The 22255-nt window shown below is 41.9% G+C and overlaps 4 protein-coding genes, 1 long non-coding RNA gene and 3 other non-coding genes across 11 annotated transcripts; 2 read left to right on the forward strand and 6 right to left on the reverse strand.

The window, feature by feature from the left end:
• Positions 1-12: 12 nt before the first annotated feature.
• Positions 13-10861, forward strand: LOC120448674 (protein artichoke). Its single transcript, XM_039630811.2, has 5 exons — positions 13-498; positions 5892-6090; positions 6150-8649; positions 8713-8836; positions 8892-10861. Exons 2-5 carry the CDS (start codon positions 5966-5968, stop codon positions 10745-10747), a joined length of 4605 nt encoding a protein of 1534 aa, XP_039486745.1. The 5' UTR covers positions 13-498; positions 5892-5965; the 3' UTR covers positions 10748-10861.
• Positions 3389-4770, reverse strand: LOC120448675 (lipase 3). Its single transcript, XM_039630812.2, has 2 exons — positions 3942-4770; positions 3389-3805 (listed from the first exon to the last, which is right to left on the reverse strand). The coding sequence occupies exons 1-2, from the start codon at positions 4752-4754 to the stop codon at positions 3419-3421; spliced, it is 1200 nt and encodes a 399-aa protein (XP_039486746.1). The 5' UTR covers positions 4755-4770; the 3' UTR covers positions 3389-3418.
• Positions 10773-12651, reverse strand: LOC120448677. The gene is made up of 5 exons (XR_005616125.1): positions 12373-12651; positions 11552-11604; positions 11302-11362; positions 11059-11121; positions 10773-10867 (listed from the first exon to the last, which is right to left on the reverse strand). It is a non-coding gene; the product is annotated as an uncharacterized LOC120448677 (long non-coding RNA).
• On the reverse strand, positions 10935-11020 carry LOC120450656. The gene has a single exon (XR_005616304.1). It is a non-coding gene; the product is annotated as a small nucleolar RNA Me18S-Um1356 (small nucleolar RNA).
• On the reverse strand, positions 11186-11272 carry LOC120450657. Its single transcript, XR_005616305.1, has one exon. It is a non-coding gene; the product is annotated as a small nucleolar RNA Me18S-Um1356 (small nucleolar RNA).
• On the reverse strand, positions 11425-11510 carry LOC120450655. Its single transcript, XR_005616303.1, has one exon. It is a non-coding gene; the product is annotated as a small nucleolar RNA Me18S-Um1356 (small nucleolar RNA).
• A 393-nt stretch (positions 12652-13044) lies between the features above and the next one.
• Positions 13045-15457, forward strand: LOC120448956. Of its 2 annotated transcripts, none has more exons than XM_039631209.2 (3): positions 13045-13240; positions 13318-14039; positions 14712-15457. In XM_039631209.2, the coding sequence occupies exons 2-3, from the start codon at positions 13342-13344 to the stop codon at positions 15157-15159; spliced, it is 1146 nt and encodes a 381-aa protein (XP_039487143.1). In that variant the 5' UTR covers positions 13045-13240; positions 13318-13341; the 3' UTR covers positions 15160-15457. The 2 variants fall into 2 exon arrangements, with proteins under 2 accessions (XP_039487143.1, XP_039487142.1); XM_039631208.2 differs by having other exon boundaries at positions 13046-13244.
• On the reverse strand, positions 15388-20920 carry LOC120448957. 3 transcript variants are annotated; one of them, XM_039631213.1, is made up of 6 exons: positions 20807-20920; positions 19602-20050; positions 19225-19298; positions 19060-19102; positions 16324-16449; positions 15388-15692 (listed from the first exon to the last, which is right to left on the reverse strand). In XM_039631213.1, the coding sequence occupies exons 2-6, from the start codon at positions 19939-19941 to the stop codon at positions 15562-15564; spliced, it is 714 nt and encodes a 237-aa protein (XP_039487147.1). In that variant the 5' UTR covers positions 19942-20050; positions 20807-20920; the 3' UTR covers positions 15388-15561. The 3 variants fall into 3 exon arrangements, with proteins under 3 accessions (XP_039487147.1, XP_039487144.1, XP_039487145.1); XM_039631210.1 differs by having other exon boundaries at positions 20811-20916; XM_039631211.1 differs by having other exon boundaries at positions 20760-20910.
• Positions 20921-22255: the final 1335 nt, after the last annotated feature.

Below are 22255 nucleotides of genomic sequence, written 5' to 3' on the forward strand. Positions count from 1 at the left end.
CTGATCCGTGGTCACAGACCGGCACACTCGAGTTCCAAAATGGAGCCCACTCTTCGGCGAGAATCAGCCAAGTGTGGCGCCCAACGTGGAATCCAACTCCCATATGGCCCAGGCAGGAAGCTCCGCTCAAGCCGACATTTCTGGTAGAGATCTTGAGTAATCTGCTGGGCTGTAACTTATTTCGAGAAACAGTTTTCGCGTGCATTCCAAACGAGACGGTTCGGCTTAAAGAAATCGCGGAGAATTAACCGATGTCCATGCTGAATGAATTGCAAGTGTTGGTGGTTAGTTGAATAAAAACGCCTTGGGAAAAAGCAAAAGTGCTTTCGAAAGTGAAGTAAATAAATTAAGAAAACAGCCCAAGGGGTTTCAGAAATTATTCTTAAAAAGTAAGAGCTCTGCTATTCTAACTGAAATTCAAGTGAAGTGGTTGAACTTGCTGTAACCCGGATTAATATCACTGCGACGAGGAGTGTCTGTTGGATTTATTTGCATTGAGTGAGTCAAATAGTGTTTGTGCTAAAGTCAATACTTATAAAAAACACTGATAATTAGAGAAAGAAGAATCTGAAAGGAACTATAAAAGTTAAAATGCTTCTAAGACCTTTAGTTTGTCTGCAAGGCAAATAATTGAAAGAAGAATGTTGGTGTACTAAGTATTTATCATCCAAAATCTTAATCGCCCAAACGAAATCCACTATAAAAATAGTATGTTTTTTTAATATTATTTATTTTTATATACAATGCTAGAAAGCATGCGTCTAGCTTTCGATCCATTAAACTAAATACTTAACCCACATCTGAATTCCAAATCTACATTTCCGCAAGAACCGTTCGATGTAGAACTAAACAGTTACTTAATTAGGAGAGTTCGAGAGGGGACCGAATAGAAATCAGAGCAGGTGAAATTGTCGCTACAAAGTGTGGGGGAAACTGGTGATGGGGATAGAAGGTGGGGGTGGGGGTGGGGGTGCCTTCACTTAGTGTGACTTCAAGCCGTGCAGTGCCTGCAATTACACAGCAGTAGACGGGCACAGAGAGATACTGGCAACACTGGAGCGGAGTCAGCGAAAGATGCAGATACTCCGAACAATGATGAAAACGACAATAATTTCAAGGTTCGTTTGATGTAAACTCCGCTGCGCATGCGTAGAAACGGCGCCAGAAGATAGAGCTAAAACCGAAGTTGAATCGGCGGTTAGCGGTTGGCGTTTCACTACAGTCCGATGTTTTGCAGCTGCTTCTCTGGTTTCCTACTGCTTCTGTTTTTTGTTAAATGATTACAAAATCTTCGTTGAAGAGCCATGTTACGCTTCTTGGCGCAAAGAGTTTCTTTTTTCGGTCCGCGTTGCGCAGTTGCATGTGGGGGTGGTATAAGCTATAAGTATGGCGGTGCCATGGAAAGGTATAATGTCTATAAGTTATGAAGACGCGACGAGTCTTTTGGAGCTATTGCACAAGACAACGTTCGTACAACTTCCTGTCGTACGACCCACCTCACCGGTTTGGGATTTATGTATGGGATTTCTACAACGAATCACATTTTTTAGCCACCGAGTTTATGCAATAAAAAGGGAGTTCCTTAACAACAGTATACCCCTTGCTCGCAAGTAGAGTTGCGGGAGAGATGAAGATATGCAAAAAAGAAAGAAGAAAATACTTTTCAATATAATGGTTGACCAGCGCCACCTGGTGCCATTATATTTTGTGGGACTTAAGGTGAGCGTGTCGAAGAAAATTGACAAAACATATGATAACATACAAAAATCAAAACCTTTTTTAAAAGTGTGTTTGTGTCAGCTTGTAGGCGTTTAAGTGGGCGTTGCAATGTACTTAGACCTGGCACGCGTCAACTGCTGTATGCCCCATTTATAAGTTTTAGCTATTTAGGTTCCAGAGATCTCGACGTTTATACGGACTTATCAAGAACTTACATATATGAAAAAGTTTTCTAGAGGTTCCAGCTTGGAGACAAGTATTCTTTTAAGTATTACTCTGTAAATTGTATTAAGCAATTAATCAATTAAATAATTGCATGCTGTGTACAAAATGATCGTAAACTTATTTAGCTTACTGTAGATAAGTGCGAGTATCACTAATCGTTAATCTAAAGTGAACTTTTGATTATACCAGAACAGCTATCATTAAATCTCCAACAAACAATGATAAGAACAAATTGTTAATGGAATTTATTAGAGAATAACACCTGGCGCAAGAAATGTTAATACCTAAAGAAAAAATCGTATCTCAACCGATTTAAACCAAATTTTCTTTCTCCTCTCTCTTCTCTTTGAATTATTAGGAACTTTAAATCAGTTTGAACTTATTAACACGAACCAATTGCTTTAATCAGAGTGCAAATTTGTACAATCGAAAAGGTACTTACTAATAAGCAATAAATTTTAGACAAGAGCCAGACAGTTGAAGGAGTGATTAGTACCTGACACAAAACTTATTCTTGGTGTTGATATCTAATCGACCAAATCCACATTATAAATTCAAATGAATAATTTTTAAATACTTTTTTATTGTCACTTGCATCATTGCCCGTCCACTTTACAAGATAAGATTCCTTAAAGCAATGCACTTCATTATTTTCGGGTGTTTTTCCATGGTAGCGTCCCCTAATTATACCCGTTACTCGTAGAGAAAAAAGGTATACTAGATTCGTTGAAAAGTATGTAACAGGCAGAAGGAAGCGTTTCCGACCATATAAAGTATATATATTCTTGATCAGGACCAATAGCCGAGTCGATATGACCATGTCCGTCTGTCCGTCTGTCCGTCCGTATGAACGCTGTGATCTCAGGAACTACAAAAGCTAGAAAGTTGAGATCAAGCATACAGACTCCAGAGACATAGACGCAGCGCAAGTTTGTCGATTCATGTTGCCACGCCCACTCTAACGCCCACAAACCGCCCAAAGCTGCCACGCCCACACTTTTGAAACATGTTTTAATATTTTTTCATTTTTGTATTAGTCTTGTAAATTTCTATCGATTTACCAAAATTTGCCACGCCCACTCTAACGCCCACAAACCGCTTTAAACCGTTTTAATATTTTTTCATTTTTTTTTTTGTTGGTCTTGTAAATTTCTAACGATTTGCAAAAACACTTTTTGCACGCCCACTCTAACGCCCACAAACCGCCAAAAAACTGTCAGTGTTGAAAACACTCTCCCGCACTTTTACTAGCTGAGTAACGGGTATCAGATAGTCGGGAAACTCGACTATAGCGTTCTCTCTTGTTTTAGTATTTGAAGGTTAATTTTAGGCAATACCATATCTCATTCTTTGGCCCGTCATTTACTTGGACAATAATCTGAATATATCTGAATCCCTCAAATATACTTAGGGGCGTATCCAGAAAACTATGAGTTGAAAAATGTGCATTACGGGTTCTTTTATTGGCCAATTTCTAGCGACCTTCGTAGGAGTTAATGCGTTCGATGACCGGATCGTTGACCAGCTCCTTCATGTTCCTGGCGATGATGAAGTCCAAGTGGTTGAAGCTCTGGACGGGCACATGATAGTCCTCCTTCAGGTGCGGGAAGTTCGCCACTAGGGTCTTAACATCTTCGGGCCCGCAAAGGGCATCGTTGTCGCTGGAGTACAAGTGGGTGGGTGCGGTGATCTTGCTGAGATCGTAATCCGGAGGCAAGTCCTGGCCGTACAGCTCGTTGTTCTTCTTGGTGCCCCAATCGTACTGGCGGAACTTGAGGGACTTCCACAGCTGCAGGTAGTGGATGCCCTGGTTGCTGGAGGATCCAGCCGGATGGGTCTCGATTAGGACGCTCATGGAGCTCTGAAAGTACATTTTGAATGTGCAATTATGATGTTATTCGTTTTCTTGGACTAAATTCAACAATATGAAATTTAGAATATGAGATTCAAGACACCGATATCTAATAAAAAGAGGCTTCTATATCGATCCTACTCACCGCATTGGCATTAACGTATCCGCCGTTAGCGAACATAATGAAGGCGTTGTTGCAGATCGAGTTGGACAGATGGCAACTGTTGTCGACCAATCGGTTAACCAGGTTGTTGTGCGGGATCAATTCGGTGTCCACCAGCAGTTGGTTCCAGATGCCACCGGGTGTGCCCACCAAGGGACCCAGGGCATTGAAAATGAAGGAGGTTCCGTGCTCGAAGAAGGCACATGGAGCCAGCATATGTCCGGACTTTATGAGGGCATTGTACTCCGGTCGCTCGGAGAGCATCACTAGGTACACGGTGGTTCCTTGCGAGTGTCCGGCGTAGTGTATCTGATCGTAGCCAGTGTCCGCCAGGATGTAGTCGATCATAGCGGGAATGTCGATGGTACCGATCTCATGCCAGTCAAAGTGCCAGAACTTGTGGCTGTTCAGCGAGATGATAACGTTGTTCCGCGAGTAGATATTGCCACGGGCATTGCCCAGCCAAACATCGTATCCGGCATCCGCGAGAAGGTAGGCCAGGGAGTTATCCGGTCCGGAGCACAGAAAGCAGTCGGAGTTACTGAACAATCCGTGCTGCAGCAGAATGGGAGGTCGCTTCTCGTTCTGGTTCTTCAGCTTGTGGGAGTACGGGATGCGGAACAGGGTCAGCACATAGCCATCCTCGGTGGTCACCTCGTGCGTCTCTGTGGGATATCCGTGTGAACGGATCCTCTCGTCCGACCTGACAATCTCGCTCAGACAATAGTCCGACTTCTCGGCGAGGGCTAGACCCGCTACCAAACTGAACAGTAGCGCGGAGAATATTGGATTCATTGTGGGCAATCGGGTTTGCTAGCTAACTGGTCGTGGGGCATACTTTATATAGTCCGTTCTTATCTGCTGGTCGAAACAGGCCCCTGGTTAGCCTCTGATTTATGGGGATACCATTGTGCGACACTTAAAAAATTGGTTTTACCCCTTACTTGTCGCTAATTGAGCTGCAATTTAAAATGTTTGCATTTAAATAGGGACAAGAAACTGCCATCGACTATCATATACCCCTTTCTCAGCCAGTGAAAATGCGTGATCATTAAGTGAACATCTTAAATACAAGTTACAATTTACAACGATACAATTTCTTATTTAATATGCATTGTTTATATTTTAATGCTATTTAGAGTATTCGATTTTTTACCCGTTACTCGTAGAGTAAAAAGGTATACTAGATATATATATATTCTTGATCAGGATCAATAGTCGACTCGATATGGCCATGTCCGTCTGTCCGTCCGTATAAACGTCGATATCCCAGGAACTACATAAACTAGAAAGTTAAGAGTAAGCATACAGACTCCAGAGACATAGACGCAACGCAAGTTTGTTGAATCATGCTGCCACGCTTTTGAAAAATGTATTGATATTTTTTAATTTTTGTATTAGTCTTGTAAATTTCTATCGATTAGCCAAAACACTTTTTGCCACGCTCACTCTAACGCCCCCAAACCGCCAAAAACTGTCAGTGTGGAAGACTCTCCTTCGCACTTCCAATAGCTGAGTAACGGGTATCAGATAGTCGGGGAACTTGACTATAGCGTTCTCTCCTGTTTTTTCTGGGTGCAGGAATTTCCTGATTACCGATCAACTGTACTTAGATAGGAGCAAAATACGCAGTCGAGGGGGTCTCCTTTGGAGTTTGGCGGAACCTTGTACCACAATAAAAAATAATTTATTTTTAATTCAGTCTATTTCACCTGCTTAATGTGATGAATATACGACTAGAAGATTTTCCTACAGCAGGTGTTCATGTGAGGTATATTTTCACTTTTTGTTCTTGGGCTTCTATTTTTAGGTAATATTTATTATGGATTATGTTTGGTGTTTAAATTTTTTGACAAGTTTGTTTAGTTCAAGTAAAGATAAAGCGCTGGTAGGTAATTAAATTAACAAATGGCATACTTTTACTCGCAACAGATACGAGTATGAGCCAAGTTGGCCAAAACAAAGACGCTCCACACACGAAACCTATGGTCTAGCCCCTTACCATAATGTTACTGCCCATTTTCCTACTACTTGGTATGGGGATAACTTTGAACAAGGCCGAAAGTTGTCCTCCATCACAGGCTATTTTACCCTGCCGCTGTTCGTTAAGGGGGAAGGAAATCCAGATATGGTGAGTGGCTACTGTTGTATGATCTCGCTACTTTGAAAATGATGTATCCTTTCGTACAGGTGCTCCCACAGCAATCTACCGCAGATCATGGATGGTCTGAAGGCAGTGGAACGAAACATTAAGGGCAAGATCGATGAGCTGGTCCTGGAGAACAACCAATTACCGGCACTGCCAGGACGCTTTTTCGGTAGCCTTCAGATAGTTCGCCTCATGCTGCGCCACAACAGCATCGAAAGAGTGTCCAATGGATGGCTAACTGAGCTGGAGAATGGCCTGGTGGAGATCTTCGTGGTGGAGCCTCAACTGCGGAGCATTCCAGCAGAGAGTCTCAACGGAATGATCAACATGCTGGCCATTACCATCCAGAGCGAAGAACTAAAGCACTTGCCCGACTTCTCCGGACTGCTCAGTTTGACCTATCTCAGTGTTCAAACGGGGGCTCTCCAGGAGTTGCCCTCCCATCTCTTCAGACATCTACCCAAATTGCAGCATATACACATAACGGGCGGGGCAGGCCTCACTCGCTTGGAAGCCGGTCTCTTTGATGGATTGATATCCCTGAAGAATCTGGATCTATCGCACAATGGCCTCAACTGGATTCATCTACGCGCCCTGTCCAGATTACCCAATTTGGTTAGCGTAAAACTATCCTATAATCAAATCAGTGATGTGGGCATGGTGGGTCGCATTGTCAAGGATCTGGAGCATCTGAAGAAACTACGACTGGACAACAACATCATCTCTGTAATTGAGGATGGCTCCTTTGTGGATCTGCCCAATCTTTCAGAGCTTCATCTAAACGATAACAGGATTACTGAACTGCAATATGGAGCTTTTTTGCGCACTCCTCAACTGAAAACCATATACCTGCAGAACAATCTAATCCGGCGAATCCATCCGGAATCCCTGCTTCAGGCCAGTGGAAGTGGCGTGGAGGCGGTTCACATCTACAACAATGAAATTGGTCATGTGGAGGTTTTAAGGGCATTGTTGGATGCCTTGCCCAGGCTTCGCTATCTGGACATGAGTGGCAATCTTTTAAGCGAACTGCCCTATGGGGCTCTTCGTGGTCATGGCACTTTGGAGCAACTGCATCTGAACCATAACCAGTTGAGGCTCATTGAAAGGGATGCACTGATGGCCATGCCTGCCTTGAGGGAACTTCGGATGAGAAATAACAGTCTATCCTCGGACTTACCCTTACCATTTTGGAACCTTCCTGGATTGAAAGGGCTCGACCTGGCGCAGAACCAGTTTGCTAGGGTGGATTCCCAGCTGCTGGCGGGACTTCCGTCACTAAGACGTTTGGATCTGAGCGAGAATGGACTAATCGAATTGGCACCCAATAGTTTTCGTCATAATCCCCTCCTGGAAACGCTCAATATATCCTCAAATGAGCTGACCAAAATCCACTCTTCCACCCTAATCCATTTGGAGAGACTCTTTGAGGTGGATGCCAGTAACAATCAGCTTAAATCTGTGATTGGGGGACTGCCCAGGATCGTGGAGCGTATCTCGCTGAAGGGTAATCAAATTACATCACTCCCAGCAGCTGCCAGCAAGGATTTGCAATTGCCCAACCTTCGAATGCTGGATCTCAGCCAGAATCGAATAGAGCAGCTGCCCAGGCATGGCTTTCAAGGGGCATTGGAACTAAGAGTCTTGAGTCTGGCTCAAAATGAGCTGCGTCAGCTGGAGGACACCTCCTTCATAGGAATTCAACGTCTGGAGCTGCTGCATTTGCAAGAAAATCAACTGGGAGAGGCGGATGAGCGGGCTTTACTGCCCCTCGCAGAACTTAGGAATTTGAATCTTCAGTCCAACAAGCTGGAAGCCATCACGGACAATTTCTTCTCGAATAACAGCAGACTGGAGCAACTAGATCTCTCTAGGAATCTCATACGGAGCATCTCCCCCACGGCTTTCGATACCCAAAGATCTCTGGAGTATCTGGATCTCTCTGGCAATGCCCTCCTGGATATATCAGTGGGTTTGGGGAACTTGAACAACCTGCGAGACATCGATATGAGCTATAACCAAATATCCCGGATCCAATCCGATGTGATTGGTGGCTGGCGAAATGTGGTGGAGATCCGTTTGTCCAATAATCTTATCGTGGAACTGCAGCAGGGCACCTTCAGAAATCTTCCCAAGCTGCAATATCTTGATCTTAGCAGCAATGAGATTAGAAATGTGGAGCCTGGCGCACTCAAAGGACTCGATGAACTGCAGGAGTTCGTCCTGGCAGACAATAAGTTGGTGGAGCTAAAGGATCATGTCTTTGAGGAGCTACCAAGCCTACTGGCCTCCCACTTTCAGTACAACAAGTTGCGCTACATTTCTCCGGAAAGCTTTCACAACGCCAACTCGCTGGTCTTCCTGAATCTGTCCAACAATCATTTCAGGAATATGGAAAACATAGGTCTCCGAAGCATGCGGAATCTGGAGGTTTTAGATCTGTCCACCAATGGTGTCAAGTTGGTGTCCACGATGCCCTTAAAGGCGCTGAATTGGTTGGTGGAGCTTAAAATGGATAACAACCAAATATGTCGGATACAGGTGAGGTCTTAAAGAACTATGTATTAGATATATTGCTTTCAATTCATTCTTTTTCCTGTACAGGGGTCCCCATTTGAGACAATGCCCCGCTTGCGAGTACTCTCCATGCGGAATAACCAGCTCAGGAGCATCAAAGAACGTACATTCCGGAATGTCCGGGGAAACATTGCCATCTTGGATGTGGATGGTAAGTACTTTAAAGAACAGAAAATTCGTTATTGAACTTATGTTTTCTTGCGCAGGAAATCCGATTGATTGCAATTGTGAAATGCAATGGCTTTCGGTGTGGCTGCAGGAGACGAACTTTCCGTATCCGGGACCCAAGTGCCAGGATGGACGCCTCCTTCGGTCGGCTCGCATGGAAAGGAGCCTCTGCGTGGGTGCGGATACCTATGGCAACGAACGTACCGATGGCAATCAGTTGCCACTGCTCAATGAGCACGGGGATGTCTTCCAGAGGGATTTGCCCGACGATTTCAACGATGAGTGTGAGGCGGGTGAAGGAACCAGACTGCCAGGAGATCGACCGCTGGTGGGCGAGAGCGAGTACTTCTACGATCAGTATGTGGACGCCACCGAGACACCAGATACCACCCACTCCGTGATCAGTACATCACAGCGACCCAAGCCGAGTCCCACGATAAACAGCAATATAGATCTGAATAATACTATACTCCATACGAAGTACTTCAATCGGAAACCCCAGCCAGGATCTGGATCTCCTTTTACGTTCTTCGGATATCCTTTGCCCAGTGTAAGTTTGGGCAGGTTCTTTGGTTTCGGGGATCGAGGTCGCAAACAACGAACGGATAGCAATGATGAGATGCCCGCCACCCACCGCATGGCCCACATAAGCCTGCCAAGTGGGCGTGGCAAAACTAGGATGTATCAGCCGAACAGTGCAGAGTTCGAGAAATACCTTAAGGATCAACAGAAGCAGGAGAAGCAAAACATAGCCAGGAATCGTTATGTGGACACAGATTCCACCACTTCATCCATGGAGGATGCACTGAGTAATGAGAGTGGGAGTGCCGCCACCACAGTGGGTGTCTTTCGCACCACCTTTCGTGAGCCATCGAGCATCGAGCGCGGTGGCTTCCGTCCCATCGTACCAGCCCATGTCGGTGGTTTTATGCCTGTCCATGATCCTCAACAGCGGCGTGGTTTAGTGGAAGTGGTGAATATTACGGGCAAGCCTTTGGAAATGAGCCAACCCAAAGGTCAGAGAAAGTTTATCCCTATATCTGCTCAGGAACGACCTCAGCCAACCAAAAGCAGTGCCGAAAGTTCAGAGTCAGCTACTTATGAAGTCACAGAGACCACTCCAGATATAACCACCACAACGCCTTTGATGCACAGGATCACCACTAGTACAACAAAGGCTTCTACAACGACCACGAGGAGTACTACAACCACTAGTACTACCCAGGTGACTCCTGTGAATGATGCCTCGTCCAGCAGTGAGCTGGATTCCCAGTATGATGACGAAGATCTGGAGGCACAATCTGTGACCCTGCTAAGACCTCCTCCTCTAGGGCAAACAACCACTGCAGAGACTATTCTGTTGATTCCTCCGGCGGAAGAGCATGTGGCGCAGATTAAGAGTCGTTCTTGGGTGACCACCACAACACCTTCGAGTCCGAGTGATAATCAAGTTACTATAGCTCGTCCAACGAGCACAGTGCCACCACCGCCACCAGCTTCTCCTCCTCTACGAATTGGAGGACGGTCCACCATTACCAAGGTGTACACACCGTATCAGCAGCAAGTGGCTCAGCCCACGGCGGAGGAGTATCAGAGAACTACGCCCAGTGGTGATAACGAAAGCGTGGCTAGCGAGCATCAACTCACGGCTGATGCCCAAAAGCGTACCGAACTGGAGCTCCTTCAGGTTGATCGTGTGGACCGCAAGGACGGCATGGATTGGTACTACGAAAGCTTCAAGAAGAAACGAGACTTCAATGGTGGAGCTGCTGTACGGAAAACAGCTCACAAGGAGGTGTTCTACGACGGAATAGCTGCTTCGTCCAGCTGGAATCGATTGCACAAGGAGATTCTCTTTGTCAGCTTGTTAATGTTGTGGAGCGCGTGTTTTTAAAGAGTTTTTAATTAAAGATATTTAATTTAGACAGTTGAAATATTTTATTTTGTACACATAAATAAACAATTTATTTTATATATAAAAAAGTACTTTGTTCAAAAATCCCTGGCAGAACACCTGAAAAATCGAAAAGAATACCTCTATTAGTAATCTATGTAGCATTCATAATAATTCGTTTTGTATATTCTTTATTCAGATGGTGATGCATGTTAAAAAGATTTCAACATAGTTTTTCTGAGTTGGGTATGAAGTTGTCATCAGAAAAGCAGTTTAAAATAAAAGATATATATATTTTATATTGGCAATACCTTTTTGTTTGTTCCCAACGAATCACTTGTAGATCTTGTGAAAGTATCATCAATTTAGATTTGCTGCAAAAAATAAGATATAATATGTTAATAAATGGCCATTATTGCCTTCTAATTTAAATAAATCTTATATGTTCAGATGGTGATGCATGTTAAAAAGATTTCAACATCATTTCTCTGTGTTGGGTATGAAGTTGTCATCAATTAAGGAGTAAGTAAAAATTTAATGGGTTGAGAAATTACCTTTTAACTGGTTCAGTCAAATTTCAGTTTCAAATAGGTATTCCTTTGCCTTGAAAAATGCCTGTAAGGTATTAAAAGTCTGTTTAATTATACAGATATTATCAAACATAAACTAAACATTATTGCTTTATTCAGATGGTGATGCATGTTAGAAAGATTTCAACATTATTTCTCTGATTTGGGTATGAAGTTGTCATCAATTTGGGAACTAAAATAATTTATACTCAAATGCGGCGGAGCAATACATTACCTTTTAGGGAAGATAATAGAATGACTAGTATAATCCCAATCTGCTTTCAATTCCTGTAAAAATAAATAAAATATATTAGGTTTGTAAATTTAAAAGACGTTAAAAACCTAAGCAGATGACAATATCGGTACACATGTTACTTTTAATATCACTAGAAAAATGTGTCTAATACGAAGGTTCGAAGCCAAAATGTTGATTTGTTTTTAAACCTCTTATTTCCATAAATCTTGTAACATTTTTTAATCTAAAAACAGTAGTAAGGCCAAATACACATCAATTTTTGTCTTTCGTTTTTGTCAATAGTAAATAAATATGTTATATTTAGATAAAACACGTTTGAAGTATAAGATCATATTGGAAAATTTCACATTTCGAGCTGCAGAGCAATAAATGTTGACTTCAGGACTCCAAATAGCAAACGTTAATGTTAAAATTTGAACTTTTGCCGCTCTTTCTAAGTCTGGCTACGCAATACCCTTTGGTTTTTGAAGAACTTTTAGAATATAGGGTTTAGTGTTTAACTCTTTATGATTTCTTCGTTTAGGTATCCATATTATATAGTAGTAGTAGTTGTGCGTTTTGTCATTACGTGGACTGTTTTCCGCAATGATCGAGTATTTCACAAAAATAAAAAATAGGCCTTATTTTACCTAACGTTAAGCAAAGACCAAAATAATGATAAATTACGAATATGGTTATATTTATCTTAGCTTTAACCACATTTCATAACTATGTATTATAAAACATTATTCAGGCATTATGTAGAGAGTCATATTGAGTTGTTAAATAACATGAAACAAAAGTATTTGTTGTAAACTTACCTTAGAATATTTCTAAGTGTCTTCAGGTGTCTCACATTGCACCACGTGGAAATGGTGTTCTATTCAAATTGCCATGTTGGTCCTGTATGTGTATCATTTTATTATGTTGATCATAGTATAGATTTTTACAAGATACAAGCTCCTATACTGAGCATTGCATGCGTTAAATATTAGAGTAGTTGGTTCCATTTTATTTTAGTTTTAATGATTTAATGCGCGCCGACGACCTTAACCACAGGAAATTCGGATAGAAAGAAGGCAGATGGTTGCCGGATGTTCACTTATGTAGTTGCCCATGCTTTAGGGCTGCCAGACTTCTTATTGTGTGATTCGATTTTTAGGTATCAGTTTTATTAAGATTTAGTATTAGTTTATTAGTATTAAGAAAATTATTTTTAAATATATGTGTACATAAATAAACTTTTTTCTTGATAATAAAAATGAAATATATGATATTAATTAAAATATAGTATGATATAATATAATCCACTTATATTGTAATTTAATTCGCAATAATTAATAAATTTATAACTCTTCTTTTAATCTAGTTAAACTGGTTGTGAAACTGAACTTAAAGTAAAACTAAATACCTTCAACTGCACAAATACCTTATACTTAAAGGGTATTTAAGTGCTGTACGATATCAGCTTACAAGCGATACCATCGAGACAGAACTCCCATCTTCAGAGCGCGCTGCCACCTTGAGCAAATTGGCGCAATTTAAACAAAAATAAGGAAAAAATTACAGTTGGTGTTGCGGGAGGGACGCTAAGAGGCAAACCCCAAAAAATCCAAGTGTCAGGAAGATCTACCATTAGCCCACGTCGAGATTGTTGAGTCTTCTGCGAAGATATAGCGGAGCATCCAAGTGGGTACGTCAGGTGCAGGGCGTCGTGAAAACGTTTATACAATCCTGATGCGTATGCGATTTGTGTTTTTGAACAGTCCGCATCGCAATTTGGAATCGCAATGACGACCCCGCTGCAGACACGTATGGCGCTGGCCGAGATTCCCGACCGCCTGGAGGCGTTGCGTATGGCCAACACACCGACGAACGCCAATCGCCGGACTCCGGATGAGCCGACTCCGGCGGCCATAATAAACACACCGAATGCTAACGGAGGATTAGGACTGCGGGTGGACAACGATGTGAACGTGGTCCAGGCCCAGGACTTTGTCTTCTCGCCACTGCCCTCGCCAGATGAGCTGGTCATTCGGCAGCGTGGTCGACGGCGCTTTACTACAACGTTTTCGCCGGATAAGGTCAACGGAGGTGGTGGCGCAGGAGGTGCCACCGGTGGTTCCTCAATGCGTAGTCCTTTCCAGCGCACGCCCACCAAGAACCTGCAACTAACAAGCGGCATGATCCTGCGCAGCTCCCCTCGCAAACGCCTGACCATGGGCAGCACCCCGCCAGAGCCCACACCGATGGATACTTACTCGCCCATCAAGATGGCCACCACCAAGCAACTTTGGCCGGGAACACCAATAGTAAAGAAGCTGAAAATGGATGATAGACCTGTGGGACAGACGAACACAGATGCGACTCTACCATCCCTATTACAGGGTCTGTCCCAGGAACAACTAATCGATTTAATCATGAATAACATCAAAACTGCAAGTGATGAGGGAGAGATACGAACGCAACTACCCACGCCAGACATAAGGTACGTTCACCTTAAACTACATTTCACTTGGACATTTGCAACCATATAAAGTGAGGTAAAATAGCTATGTCCGTCCGTTTCTAGGCAAACTAGTCTCTCAGTTATTTGAGTGAAACTCCCAAAAGCTTGCTGATAAAAAATGTACCTTCAGTGTTTATGATCACAAAGTGTCCTGATTCGGAATAGACCCATTTCGGGTTTTAATTTGATAAAAATCGATCGACTATATCATAATGAGCCACAGAAACGATCGGAAAATGAATTCAAAATAATATAAAAGATGTCATAGTTTCGGTGTTTTTGATTATAAAGTGTTTTAATTCGGTATACACCAGTTTTTTTATAACAATCAATTTCGTTTTTAGCGTCCCTAGAAACAATCTAAACAAATAATTGAAATTAAGGGAATACACTAGTTTTTGATCATAAAGAGTTCTTAATCGGTGTACATCACCTTTTTATTTTAATATATAAATACTGCAAGGGTTATACGATTCGGCCGAAGCTAGGTAATGTATCATACTTTTAAAATGAACTTCAGAACCCGTATACAAAAGTTATAAAAAGGGCATAGCTTAATAACCTATTCAAGAATGGGTGGAGTGTTTTGAAAACCCAAAAAAAAAACACTAAACAAACAGATAAATAATTGTTCGTTTGTCATGTTTTCAGCGCTTTGGAGCAGGAGCTGCACCATGCTAAGCGGCTCATCTTCAAGTCCCTTCCCACCTCCCGGTTGTGCAAGAAAACGGATGCGGCGGCCTACTCCAAGGCGTCGATGCATCTTAACGAATTTAAGCGGGTGCTGCAATCGCAGGCCAAACGTCTGCACGACTCCACTCACTGGGACGCCCTGGTGGACTACGTATCCATGGCCTGGCAGTGCGTGGCTAGTACGCCCAACTGGGAGAGCCATGCCCACAATGCTGTTCGCCGGCAATGCTTTAAGCTGTTGGCGTGCTCTTGCTATGCAGCCATTAAGCACGGAGGAATGCGATTAGGGCAGCTGCGACTGGAGACACTGGAACGGAATTTGCGCGAATGGTCCAAGGACTATGAGGACGTTCTGTCCTGCGTAAACGCCTTGCAGCGCACGCTTAACAGCCGTAGCAGCTTATAAACACTGTGGAGACTATAGACTTTTAAGGCCGACTTGCTGAACTCGAGGTTTAGTGGACCGAATTTAGTGTTTAAGGCGAAAATTTAACCAGTAAGCGAACGATATTTGGCGCAGCACGTGTTATAAACTATTTTTATTTTGTTCCTCGATATGTTGTCCTTTTTAAAATGCATGCAAGGAGTTACTTCATTATTTAGTGATCTAAGCCCACACGCTAACTAAAGTCTGTTAGCTTTATAAACGTGTATTTATTAACGCTTAAATATATGCTTAGCAAGTAAGTTTGATTACCATTGGACATTTGTTGAACTAAGTACACTTATTTGAATGTTTTTACGACTAGATCCTACTGCTCTATGACTATGTTGTACAGCTTTCACAAGATGGCTTAACCTCGATTTCTTAGCTTTGACAAAATATTCGCCTTCTACTTCTGCAGCTGAGTATACTGAATGCAGAAAGCAGATTTAATATTAGCAGTACTAGTACATTTGGCACGTGCTGGCTACGGGAGCTGCCCGAAATGTGTCGCCCTGGAAAAATAAGAAGAGAAGTTCAGATTAAATTTTGTTACCTTGGCTGAGTAATGCTATGCAATATTAATGGGCAGCGGTAATTTATTCAATGGAAAATGGTTTCTATTTGTTGATCCCAATTTCACTTATTTATTTATGAGCGAGCCTTCAGTTTTGCCAAAGTGTTATGTTTATTATGAGAATCTGCTCGAAAATTTCTTGGTATAAACCACTCACAACGATAATATACAACCAAGGCTGATTGCCCTTTCAAATTTATAGCTTGCCATATATCGATGTTGTATTATATGATTTAGAACGCCCCTTTGACGCCCAACAGAAAATTTGGTGTGAGCGATTTCAATTAGCATTATAAACTAAATATAATTAGCATGGTTCGATTTTCTGCCAGCGGATGATATTGACAAGCTCTCCCTGCTATTGTTGCTGTTATTTCTGGCTTGTGTATATTTATCGAAGGCGCCGTGTGGAAACAGAATAATCGCAGAAGTATGTTTACGTTATTAAATTAGCATTGCTTTGTTAATCCCTTCTCATGTGCGAGTGGCATGGGCATTTAGCACTCATACTGTGCTTCCAGATGCGATGATCCCACGAGTTTTCATTCGTCTGTAGAACTGGTACTTACACTTCTTGATCCAGATCTCAGCACAGCAGCATTCCTTGACCTGCACGAATGTGAAGCAGGATTCCACGGAGGACGTGTGCACCTTCTGATCTGCGAAGCACACGTGAGGCACATAGGGCAGGCCCTCTGGAAATGAAAGTGCATTTTTACATTAGTTTCTTATAATGTAAACGGAATCAGTAAAAAGAGCTTATATTTTAAAATAATTTCGGGTAACCGCCAGTCTTCTCAACTCGCAAAATAGTAGTATTAGTCAATAATTGTGTAGCTGAATTTGGTGGAAAAACCAGCACGATATTTGAAGTATTCATTTTGAAATCAAGTGCCTACATTTTTATAATAGAAACCACTTAATTTAAATATGCAATTTATGGAACTTTGGCGCTTTGAGTAGAAACGGAAATCAATAAAATAGAATATGTTTATTAGAGGCTGCGCACGAAAAGGCCACAATAATTTTCAAGAAATATAAACTGTGCCGAGTGACTAAATATTAGCGGCATTGTTTTTCGATCGGATCAGAGCACCGGCCTGTATTATTTTTCGTTTGGCCTGTTTATAGATGCCCAGTTGTTTATAGAACTCAACGTCTTGAATTTTATGAAGTTCCATGTCTACATTTTCAGGAACATGGAATAGAAAAGCCCACACAGAGAATAGCTAGTTGTTGTTGATGGTGCGTGTCGCAGATATTTATGCAATTATAAAATTATTAGTTAATGTAAACAGACACGGACAGCGTGTAATATGTTGGGTCAATTCAGTGACTGCCCTGGCAATTGTTAATAATCTTTAGCGACGACTGACAAGCCGAGGACGATGGGGCAACAATTCAAATCAACAGATTGTTCATAGAGAAAACTCTACGTTTGAGATTGAGATTGAGATTGATTATACGTAAATATTGGGTGAAGACAAAAAGCGGTTATCAAGGAAAATCTAAGCGATTAATTTCAAAGCTGCTATGGTTCACATTTCACCTGTCAACAATTTCATAGTTCATTTAATTGCCAACGGATTTAATTGGAAGTGGCTGCGTGGGGCAATATAAAAAATAACACCGAAATAGGCTTCAAATTTAATAGCGTTAACCTGTGGAAATATTCGCACTGGGCACTATAAGGGGCACCTGAAATTGGCCATCGGGAGATATTGGTATAGCCGCCCACCCAGTCGCCAGATCAGGTATTTCCATTGTTAGTTCAGACACGTTCCTTATCAACTGGATTTGTTGCCGGTAGTGGGAATTGCCTGTGGCATACTAAAAAACATCTGTTGAGTCAGTATTACACCAGTGTCCAGATACTTGGAAACAGTCAGAGTATTTGCGATTTGCAATCTTCAGGACTTGCACTCAGCTAAAAGATAGGAAATTCGAGGTCAACCGTCTTTAGGCCTGATGTGAAAATATGTTATTTGACATACCAAGTTAAGCTCAAAGCAAACAGGAAGGGTATATCATAACTTATCTTGTCCCAATATAAACACCAGGTATTTAATTGAACCAATTCAAGATAGTGATTCCAAGAACTCAATCGCTTTTAATCGCCAAATATTTAAACAACTGCATTTACGGCTTAAGCGACTTTAATGGGACAACCACAAACCGTAATGCACGAAATCCAAGTAAAGTAAAAATTAACAAATTAAATGCAATGAGTGGCCCACACAAAACAGTTTTAATTCGAAGGCGGGTGCATTCTAAAAGGAAAACTACAGGGGCATGGAAAACCGCGCGCCTTGAGGAAAATCATTCAACTGTGCACAACGCAAGCGCCGAACCCAGAAAATTCCCCACCAAGGCAGAATGCACATCGACAAGTCGAAAATTTGAACAAACAAAAAAAGCAACTGAAAGAATTATAAACTGACACTTGGACATGAGGTATGCCACAGTAAACGCAGTACAGTGGATGTCACTCGGTGAATAATTGGTTATTACTGTAAGTCTTTGATTTTAAGAGCGAATTTAAATGCACAGAGTGACTGTCACACATCTCTTTTTTTGTATATAAATCACTTATACAAGACACTTCTTGGTGGCTTAATTTAAAACAAATGAAAACCTAGCTAAATATCGATTTAAAATATGGAGCGAAGGAGTCAAAACCTCTCATTCTTCCCAGGCAGGCTTCACTGTAGAGGTTGCAAGGCGAGCCAATGAAGCGTGTCGCAGCATTAGAGTGCGGTTCGATCAGTGGACCACACTTAACAACTTCCGTGCCGCATCACGTGCCGTGTGGAAGAGGGCAGCCCGTAGAATAAGTATCCGCCACCTTTACGATCCGTGGGATATTCATGTGGGTTTTACTTGGGTGGCTATGCCAACTGTTGCGTCATCGCAGTTCTTGGTTGTATGCCCAGTAAATTGCGTGAGTACGGCTTGTTGATGGCCAAAATTAGCTAATTGGGCTCTTTAGAGAGTTTGGCTCTGCCACTGCGTTGCAAGTGGGTTAGTGGCACGTCTCCATCTCGTGTGTTTACTGTGGGAGCCTACTGCTGCAGATACTTTTTGTTTATTATTATTTGACGCCATCTGCGGAGACTCATGCGCATGTCATAAATATGAAGCCAGGTAATAAGTATCAAAACTCAAGAGCTTAAACAGGACAGTTCTGTCAAATGTTATCAGAACCAACACCTACCCAACATTAAATTTACTGACTTTTTGCTTTGTATTTAAAGGCAAATCCGAAACTATTGATAAAATGATTTCTTGAGGGAATTATAGCTTACCTTCTCTATGTTGCAGCTCGCACCAGCAATGGTCGTTGATAAACTAGAAAGAAAATATTGTACAAATCACTGGTTGGTCATTCAGTCATAAAGCCTTGTGCAGATCGGACTAACTGAACTCTGAGATTCCAATAGGCCCAATGATCATAGCCTAGCCATATTTACCTGACCTCCTAGGCAATACTTTGGTGTATTCGGTGGGCACTTGATTGAACTGCAGGCATTGTTCTGACCCCGTGCTATAAAGACAGAAAAATGATTCAGTCCCAGTAGGACAAAGAAATTCAGTTAAGTCAAGCAGTTTGTACTTCGCTATACATCCAATTTTCTGGGAAAATTTAAACAAAATGAGAAATGCCCATAAATATCTACCGTTTCAATTTTTACTACATTCCTTAAGGAAAATAAGGTCATGCAAACGTCCTGTTTTGTTTAAGGGCCCATAAATTGTAATATTTGCATATTCATATTCTTCATGAATAATACGAATTTATCCTTTTGTATGTCTCACATTTCCCAAATATTAATGCAAAGCTACTTACACCCATTAAATTTCTGAATGGACTCCAGGGCCGCTTGCTGGGTCACCTGGTGGTCGAAGGTGTACTCCTCGTAGCTGTCGCTGTAGGGAGGAACTCGTGGTCGCAGGTCCTCCTTGTCGCACATGATGCAGGAGGATTGTGGAGCAGCGAGGGCAGATCCGAGGCAGATAGTCACCGCAATTCCAATGGACAGGAATGATCTGATGGCCGCGGGCTGATAACGTCGACTGACCTTTGGGATTAAGCTCTTATCGGTGGATCTTTCCGCCGGTTGCTCTAATCTCTCGAGGCACTGTCGATTCTCTGCGTCCAGTTCGAGGCACTTTAAAGGGATCCACATCGTGCTTGGTCGTCCGAATTTGATGATTTAAATGTGCAGCATTATCACATTAATTAGCTCGGTTTTATTGGCGTTTTATTTCGTTGCGGTCGCAGCAATCGGATACAATCTGTAAGTCGCACGGATGCGGAGATTGAGGTTTAGAGAGATCGGGCAAGACTATATAGTATGTTCAAAATGCGGTCGTGATCTGAATATAGATTCCAATCGCATATATGGCTCTGATTCTGTGCGCTTTCCACACGAACAACTTTTGTCTAATTCACTTTACAGATGATTGGTTTAATGGCATTTCTATATTGTTAAGCAATTTTCATCGTTTTCCTTTCGCCTGCTGTAATTTGATGTGGCGGGAATCTTGGGGCAGAAGCATTAAAAGCTACTTAAGTTTTACGGTTTATCACTTGGTTTGCACCTTTTCGGACTAAGATGTAATTTTTTTAAAATCTGTTTTTTTTTTTTCTAAAAATTTGGTAACTGCAGGATATTATTGAGGGATATATTATAGACGATATGTAAATAGTTTAAATTTACACAATTTTGTCAAGATAGTAAGCACATATTAAATAAATTGTAGTTCACTTTTCGCTATAGGATAACTTTATTTTTTCTTAGTTATTTCACTGGTGGACAATCAAACTCAAAATAAACAGTTTCGTCACATCCAGCAAATTATTGCACAAAATCTCCCCCTTTCATCTCTCTTTTATTTAACGCTGTTTAAGCAATTTATTTGCTTTCAAGTGGTGATATTTTTTTACACAAGAATGCCCGGTATTTTCGGGACTAATTTATTAAGCAGCTCGCCGACGACTCACTCAACGCATCCCATAAATTAAAGTTACAAATATTACAAATCACACACGCACGTGAGGAGGCGGAGTGCACAGAGCAGTATTTGTCCCACCGCCGCGATGGTTTTCGCATCAAGATCGACGGGCACACGTCCGATTCCCAGCCCATGCAATTTCGTTCTAACAAATCGCACTGAATTTCTCCGCTGCGAAGCGCGTCGCACAGTGGGGCAAACCGGTTGAATCGCTGGCGAAATGTTTAGGAACCAGTTGAAAGCTTCTCGTCTTGAATAAGGCTGCACTTAAGGGACTCCAGACAAGTGTGTATTAAATATCTAGGGCTCTTATGTTTATTGTTACATATATCTTCATTGGTTCTTTCCTATGGAAGTGGAAATATTGAATGAGCAGATAAGGCCATGATTTAATCCTAATTACTAATAGATCGTAAAACACTTTTTGTACCCATTTCTTTCATAAATTCACTTTATCTCCGGCCATCAACAGGCCTTTAATCATATACCTCAAACGGATCCTCCATTAATAACACGGCTCTTTATAAGCCCCGGTAATTTGTTCAAAATGAAGCGGAACCAATTCCTCTCACCCAACAAGAAGAAATAAAATAAATATACACAAACAGCAAACATACCTTGGCATACCGAACAAACAATTTCTGACACACTGAAATATTTGTATAATTTATGCCCACCTAAATGCCCCGCAACGATCCCTTTAAAATAGATATATCTGCATCTCTATACCTAGGCAAACATATTATATATGCAGTGTAAATTTCTCGGGTCTTCATAATTTTGTGTTTTAAAAATAATATGGAAGCTCACAGAAACGAGGTGGCTAGGAAGTTTTCATTTGGTTCCTACTCGAATCTTTTGTTTATTTGTACAACTGCAACCTGCTATGTGCCAATGTTCTCCGCCATCCCAAAATCGTAAATCTCACTGGCAAAACCGTCCGATTTCTTCTTTATAGACCTTACTCTCTAGAACTATCCGGACTATTAAAGACGCGTGGGCGCTTATTGTATTTTCCCAATGCTTTTCGCTTGATGTGGTGTAACGTATCACATTCAAGAATAACATCAGGCAGGGTGTTCGATGGGTATCGAGCGCACGCGAGCGATGGTCCGGCTGCTGCTTGTCGGTAAAAGGGGGTGGTGGTCTTGCTGCGATCCCATATTTGCCTATTTTTGATCATAAAACTTGTTTTCGCGTGCTAGACAAGCTAACCTGATCCGGAAGTAGGAGAACTCATAATACAGACATCTAGAAAGGGAAAATATGTTCTAATAGTCTACGCCAAACCGATCTCGGCCAGCCTCCGGTGTTGTTGGAGGCCTTCGTTGACCCGCCCTACCAATGGCCATCTTATCATCATGATTTTTCCCTGATGGCCCCTTCTGAAACCTAATCTATCCGCAAGGGCCTCATGCTAGCTGCGGCGAAAAACTTAAGGATTTACCACATTATAAATTCGATTTTATTACTAATATATGTAAA

The sequence above is a fragment of the Drosophila santomea genome, chromosome 3L, assembly GCF_016746245.2.
Source record: "Drosophila santomea strain STO CAGO 1482 chromosome 3L, Prin_Dsan_1.1, whole genome shotgun sequence".
Lineage (NCBI taxonomy): Eukaryota > Metazoa > Arthropoda > Insecta > Diptera > Drosophilidae > Drosophila > Drosophila santomea.